At 46.3% G+C, this 7214-nt stretch overlaps 1 protein-coding gene and 1 non-coding gene across 2 annotated transcripts; both read left to right on the plus strand.

Moving 5' to 3' along the window:
• The first annotated feature begins 778 nt into the window (after positions 1 to 778).
• Positions 779 to 851, plus strand: TRNAA-UGC. Its single transcript has one exon. It is a non-coding gene; the product is annotated as a tRNA-Ala (tRNA).
• A 4399-nt stretch (positions 852 to 5250) lies between these two features.
• LOC119282031 (VQ motif-containing protein 9-like) lies at positions 5251 to 5992 on the plus strand. Its single transcript, XM_037562397.1, has one exon. The coding sequence runs from the start codon at positions 5360 to 5362 to the stop codon at positions 5762 to 5764; it is 405 nt and encodes a 134-aa protein (XP_037418294.1). The 5' UTR covers positions 5251 to 5359; the 3' UTR covers positions 5765 to 5992.
• Positions 5993 to 7214: the final 1222 nt, after the last annotated feature.

Here is a 7214-nt window from a genome sequence, read left to right on the forward strand (position 1 = left end):
ATATATTTCTCTCAATATGCAGGCATGCCACCTCATCACACAATATGCATGGAAAAAGACCCACCTACACTACCCTATTTCTTTCAACATGCCAGCATGACATATCATCATGCTACAGGTATGGAAAAAAGACTCAACTCAAGATGCAAACATACATGAGAATTTGTATTTCATTATGTTACTTATATTTAGTAAATATTATACAACTATGCAAGAATCAAATACAATAACTAATATGTATTATCAGTTTTATCTGTTATATTATTACTTAAAAATATTCATATTTCATGAAGTAAATCTCATTGAAAACGTTGCACAATATTCCTGAAACAACGTGCAGGGTGTCACCTAGTTTAATTAAAAGATTATAGTACTTGTTACCCCCGCGTGGTGACGGCGGTGAGGGGGCCTACTCTTCGCCAGCGGCGTGGCGACACAGTTTTCCTCTGCACATCGTTGGTTCTGCGACGATGGTTGGCGGCTCTCCCATATACAGACAGGCTTGGAGCACCCTTGTATGGCAGTTGTCATTTGGCGGCAATGGTGGCAGACAATTGGCCTTCACAACCCAGATCTAGTCTATGTCGGATGGCGGCGGCCCAGAGCCCCAGACGGCCTTGGCAGCCCCATTTCAATGTTTTCGAACCCACCCATTCGTTGGTGTGGCATCCATCCGCTTGTCTTGTTGGGTTGCCAGTGTGCTTTGCTAGAATTTCTGATTACCATGTAGCCGTGATTACTAAAGTAATAAAGGTTAATTAAGAATTTGAACAGAGTTGGGGGTGTAGCTCAAATGGTAGAGCGCCCGCTTTGCATGCAGGAGGCACGGGGTTCGATCCCCCACATCTCCACTTCAGTGCGCTCGTTAGTGCACCAACCCAGTAGACCGTTTTTAGAAAGGATATATCAGTTTTAGAATCTTCAGTGTGGTCTATTTTCCTGAGTTTCTTGTATCTGGTCTTCTTCGGTATGTTCTCTTTGTTGGGTTTCATCGGTTTTCTTTATTCCTTTTATATTAATATATTTTACTTTTGCAAATACTTTGTCGACTTTTTTCAAAACACACATTGGACATTTTCTGTATATACTGGCTGAATATTTTTCAGATACACGTTGAACATTTTTAAAATATATGTTTTAACATTTTCTTTTGAATTGCACGTCATATATTAGTCCAATGCACAGTGATCACTTTTTGAATATGTGGTGAATATATTTTTAACACACACTGAACATTGTTTTAAAACGTGCAAAAGATTTGGTAAATTTTCCTGAGTTTCTTGTATCTGGTCTTCTTCGGTATGTTCTCTTTGTTGGGTTTTATCGGTTTTCTTTATTCCTTTTATATTAATATATTTTACTTTTGCAAATACTTTGTCGACTTTTTTCAAAACACACATTGGACATTTTCTGTATATACTGGCTGAATATTTTTCAGATACACGTTGAACATTTTTAAAATATATGTTTTAACATTTTTTTTTGAATTGCACGTTATATATTAGTCCAATGCACAGTGATCACTTTTTGAATATGTGGTGAATATTTTTTTAACACACACTGAACATTGTTTTAAAACGTGCAAAAGATTTGGTAAATGTTAGAACATTTTTTAATCTTACCAATTTTTTTTCACAAATATTCTTTTACATTGTTTTATTTTTTAAATGATCACGACCATATTTTTCAGATGCTGAATTTCACAAACTTTTTTTGAAGGTGACCATGGCCGGTCCGTCGGCTATAATAATTATGCAATAAAAGTATAGCACTTTCCATGCGAGAAAACAAATCGAGAGGGTGTGCGACGGGAGAGGAGCAGGTGGTGTAGGGACCAGCGGCGGCGGCGGTGCAGAGGCAAGCGGGGCAGCGTCGCCGGCAACAGGTCGGGGACGAGGGTTGGGTTGGTCTTCTATGGCTGGGGCGAAAGCAAGATGGTGGAACTGAGAAAATGGATTGGTCAGCTCAGGAGCATCTAATACCATGTTAAGAGCAATTCTAGCAGACCCCGCAAAACGCCCAGCCTAAGGATGGCAATGGGTAGTGTATGGGCAGGGTATAGCAATACCATACCCATACCGGCCGTATAGTCAGTGGGTACAAAATTCTACCCATACCCGTACCCATGGGTATGAAATCTTAGCCGTACCCATACCCGACGGATACCCATACTCATTTGGTACCCGGCGGGTAGAATAAACAGTACACGAATTGTTCACATTTTTACACTCATTGATAGCACATTCTATGAAAAAAAAATCAATTCTCTCAGCTCAATAACAAATACATGAGTACAACATACTCAAAAGTCAATGGGAGTAGACAAGTCACGTGACAAGTTAATGATTAATTCATGACAACTTAACATTAGTTCACAAGCGGGCAGGGTATGGGTATACCGTCAATGGGAGTAGACAAGTCACATGACAAGTTAATGATTAATCATGACAACTTAACATTAGTTCACAAGCGGACATGGTATATATATGGGTATACCTGCGGGTACAAGGCTATACTCGTACCCTACCCATAACTTAATGGGTAGGGTATGGGTACTACCCATGGATATAAAAGTGTGCCCATACCTTGCTCATGTGGGTACGGTACCCACGGGTATCCGTATCCGTGGATAAAATTGCCATCCTTAGTCCGGCCCGCAAAAATTCCGGCGAGTATGCGGGTTCGGCCTAATTTTCCGGCCAGAAAAGAGTCCGCATGCTCAAGTATACTAGCCCAGCCCATGCATACCCTGTTGGCTGGCTTGAGTCAAAGCGATCAAAACCGTGTGCTGAGTGCCGAGCTGACTCCTCTCCTCCTCCTCCGTTCTTTTTCTTGATGTGGGAGTGGAATGAGGTGGACTGCCGCCGCCGACTTGACTTGGTTTGGTCAAAAAGACGCTTTGTTTGGCTAATTGGTTGACTTGGAAAAGGGGACCATGCACGTTCGATTTGATGGATAAAAAAGAAGATAGCGAGGCGGATGATAGTTGACGGGCGCCCGTTGTCGGGCCGTCGGCGGCGGCGCGTGGATGCCTCCAGGTGTACAGTACTTCCTCCGTAAAGAAATATAAGAGCGTTTATAAATTATTAAAATAATGATCTAAACAAAATGATGAACCGAAACAATCATCTGAAAAAACAGAATGATGTTCATTTTTTTCCGAAAAGAGGGACTCCCCGGCTTCTGCATCAGGACGATGCATACGGCCACACGGAATGATGTTCATGATTTAACTAACTTATACATATATATAATTATTAGTACTTACTACTAAGAAATTGGCATCAGCGCCACAAGTCCAAGTCTCATCACAGGAGGGAGGACCGAGGACTGGGACTGTGAGAGAATTTACGTGCATATATATTCCGATTGAATCTCTCATGTCGTTCATGCGTACAAGTTTGACTGACAGGCTGACTGACGTAATACGTGGTGGCGGGCAGCCCCCAGTGCACGCTCTCTTCTTTTGCTTGCCTGCTTGGACACGGTCCCAGTCCCATGCAGGACGTACGTACGCGCGCACGGGCAATGACGCTGCTAGTCAAGTAAAATTTTTTTTTTTTGACTCGAGACACGTACGTACTCGCTGTGTACGTACGTTGGAGTAGTTTACTGTCCCATTCGTACCCCTTGTTTGCTGATGGATAGAAAACGAGAGCCAGCCTCGTTGCAGATACACACTCCCTTCATTCGGAATTACTTGTCGCAGAAGTGGATGTATCTAATGTTTAGATACATTCATTTCTGCGACAAACAATTCCGACCGGAGGGAGTAGATAGAAACAAGAAGAAGAGATGGGTCTTTCTGAATTGAAGAAGACGAGATTGATCTAGGCGGCGACGATGACACATGTGATGTGAGGCCGCCGGATATATAGGATTGGCAACAGCCACCTCGTGTACGCCGGTCCAATTGTGCTAGCTAGATAGGTCCAGGTACGTACGTGCGCGGTGTGCCCTCGTCGATGCTTCCAACAAGCAGCTGTGACGGAGATTTCATTTTTTCCTCTTTGAATGCTCGGCTAATGGCGGGCGGGCGGGCGACGTAGACTGTTTTTCTGCTGGTCAAGACTTGAAAAAGAAAAACTGTATGGCTATAGGTCTTTGATTACAAGTGATTCTTATAAACGGCAAATAGCGAAAAAGTCAAAGTTAAACCTCTCAGGATGTTTTCCACAAGATAACGTTAGCACATGATTCTTTGAGGCCGCGGACTGGGAGAGAAATTACGTGCATATTCCGATTGAATCGCTCCTGTCGTTCACGCGTACAAGTTTCTTTTCGGGATGATTCATGCATACAAGTTTGACTGCCTGATTGACGTAGTACGTGGTGGCGGGCAGCCCCCAGTCTATCCCCCTATCTATTGTGTAAAAACTTTGTGTATGTATGAACTATGTATGGTGATCTCAATTACGATGAACTCGTTCTGTTTGTCCCGCAAAAGCCTTGAATTTAAAATTTACAGTTTCGTTTGAGGTTTCTGTTCTTTCATGGAGTTTTTCGGTCCGTATCCGAGACAACGAGCGAACCATAAACTGAGTGTACAGGTCCGTGCTTTGTGGGGTCTGCTAGAGATGCTCTAAGTCGGTTGAGATTTAGCAAGACTGTGTATGTTCATGTAACTTATGTGGAGCCTCGCTTCTCATCAAGGGATACACAAAAATTGTGGGTGAATGAACAGGCTAAGATTATATGGCGATCCATACGTACGTACGTGTCAGCCGTGGCTGCAGATACGTAGGTGTATTTTAGATAGGAACAAGAAGTTGAAGAGATGGATCGATCTAGAGGAGGATGGTGATGCACCACGCCGGATAAGCCAGGCGGCCAGCCAGCCAGCCGTCGATGCCACCAACCTCGGCATCGTAGGTCGGTAGCGTCGGTCCAAACTAGCAAGGCGCAGGTGTTGCGCCCCCGCCGATGCCTCCAACAAGCAGCTGACGCAGAGGCCCGCAAGTCACAATAAAATAATACTACTCTGCCGAGAGATATTTGCATGGCATGCATGGCTCATGGCCGGCCGATGGCTGCATGGCAGGCGGGCGCCGCGATTGACCGCCCGTCTCCATCCACGTGTTGCGTCGCCGGCGCCGCCTCCCGCTTGCTTCAGCTCCCATCCTTTCTAGAAGCCTCTCACGGTCTCACCCCACCCCGTCGCGCACGCCCACTAGCCCGCGCGGTCGCCCGCTATATATACCTTGCCTTCCCCGGGTCTCATCTCCATGCTCCATATACTCTCCCCTGCTCTCCCCTGCTTCTGCTTCTTCTTCTTCTTCCTGTCGATCACTGTACCTGCACTGCAAGAGACTTCTTTACCGATCGTTCAAGCAAGCGCCGAGGTTCGATTTGATCGTCAATGGATCATCTGCTGCACCACGGGCACGAGATGAGGAGGCCGTCCGTGCCCGGCCATGAGGCGGCGCTGAGGGCCGTCCAGAAGCCGCCGGCCAAGCCGTGGCGCGCGGGCGGCGGCTTGACCCCGGCGCCGACGCCGCCCAAGGTGTACCGCGTGGAGCCCCGGGAGTTCCGCGACCTCGTGCAGAGGCTCACCGGCGCGCCCGCCGCGGCCATGGCCAGGCCGCACCAGCACGGCCAGCACCAGCAGCTGCAGCGCGCGCCGACGCAGCCCGTGCCCGTGCGCCCCGGAGGTGTTGAGGACGCCGCCGCCGCGGGGCAGATGTACGCGCCCTGGTGCTCGTTCCCGCTCATGGGCACGCCGGCGTCCATGCACCCCGGCCTCGACGGCCACCACCTCATGTAGCTCCGCCTCCGGCATGCCGCCGCTCTTGTATGTACATCCTTGTTTTCTAGGACTAGGACAAGCAAGCTAGGCGCGTAAACTTCAAGGGAGCGAGTAAAAACTTCTTAATTAATATCCAGTTAGTTCTAAGTTCTTAGCAAACATAATACTCCCTGTTAAAAAAAGACAAATATAACACTCGTTGCTCCCTTTGTAATATTATTATTAGCTGCAGCACAAGATGTAATTACCAAGGATGAAGAGACAGTATGTTTGCGATGAACAAACTCACTGACGGTTAATCATTTTTTTTATCTGGCAATCACGGGGAAAGCTTCCCCACGGGAATACCAAGGACTACCTCTACGTCAGGTGAATGGAAAAAAAATTGCATCACTCACTTTCATTCTGGGTCATTAGATTTTCATTAAGTTAACAGATCGAACACTGTTCAGCTTCAGCCTCCCAACTTTTCTTCCTTGCGTAGCCGCCGGCCAACCCAACCCTAATCGTATGCCTGCCCCCGCACCCTGCGGCTATCATCGCCCCGCCCTCGCATCGAACTGCCCCATTGATGTGCTGGTCGCCGCCCCAACCATCCCTCTAAGCTTGCGCCGCGTGTGAACTACTCCGACGGCCCCTTGCATCCTCCCATCCTCTTGCATCCTTCCATCCTAAGATAGATAATGTGACTGCTGCTACCCTAAGATAGATAATGACCGCTGCTTCCCCTTAAGATAGATAGTGAGGTTGCTTCTTCTCCAGCGAGGTCTCTCATTCTCCGGTGAGGTCCGGCCTCCAAAATTAAAAGACTGGCACAAGAATACTATTTTAGGTACCTGAAAAATAGCAAAACTGTGAATATTATCGTTACCGAAAACGCAAGGATTATAGGGGTGTGGTTATTAACTGCGAGGATAGATGGTCACGCCAAGGCATAGCATGTGCCTTACTATCGTCTCCTTAAACCGATAGTTCGAGATAGTTGGGTGATGTGAAGGCGCTTATTACTCCTGGATCGACGAAGAGGCGAATTGCTCAGAATTTCTTGGGGGCCGATCCTTTTGGAAGGGTTGGGTGATCAACGCCGAGCCTTCCTAGGAGCCAACATCAACTGATACTTCGATTAGGTAGCTAGGAGGTGCTCGTTTGCATACTCTAGCTCTATCTAGCAATGTAATAAATTTATTTTAAACTTTTGGTTCAGCTACGCTATTTTAAACATTCGGTCCAGCTACTTTGGTTTTGCCCGAGTATTGTAAATTGTCTGATGTTGTGTGGTTGCCTCGTTTTTCAATAAAATTGGGGTGGATAACCCTTTCCTATAAAGAAGTAGATTCGCTAAATGTGTTTAACTGAAGTAGAAACATGCTCACCCATATCAGCAAAAGCTTTTACGTTCCTCATCACATATTTCTAGGGGACGAGGATAATGACCTCATCTAGATAGAGAAGTTTCAGTGCTCTTGAG

This window comes from Triticum dicoccoides, chromosome 3B (assembly GCF_002162155.2).
Source record: "Triticum dicoccoides isolate Atlit2015 ecotype Zavitan chromosome 3B, WEW_v2.0, whole genome shotgun sequence".
Classification (NCBI taxonomy): Eukaryota; Viridiplantae; Streptophyta; class Magnoliopsida; order Poales; family Poaceae; genus Triticum; species Triticum dicoccoides.

Coding starts and splice junctions, on each gene's coding strand:
- LOC119282031 (XM_037562397.1), top strand. CDS start 5,360: ATGGATCATCTGCTGCACCACGGGCACGAGATGAGGAGGCCGTCCGTG.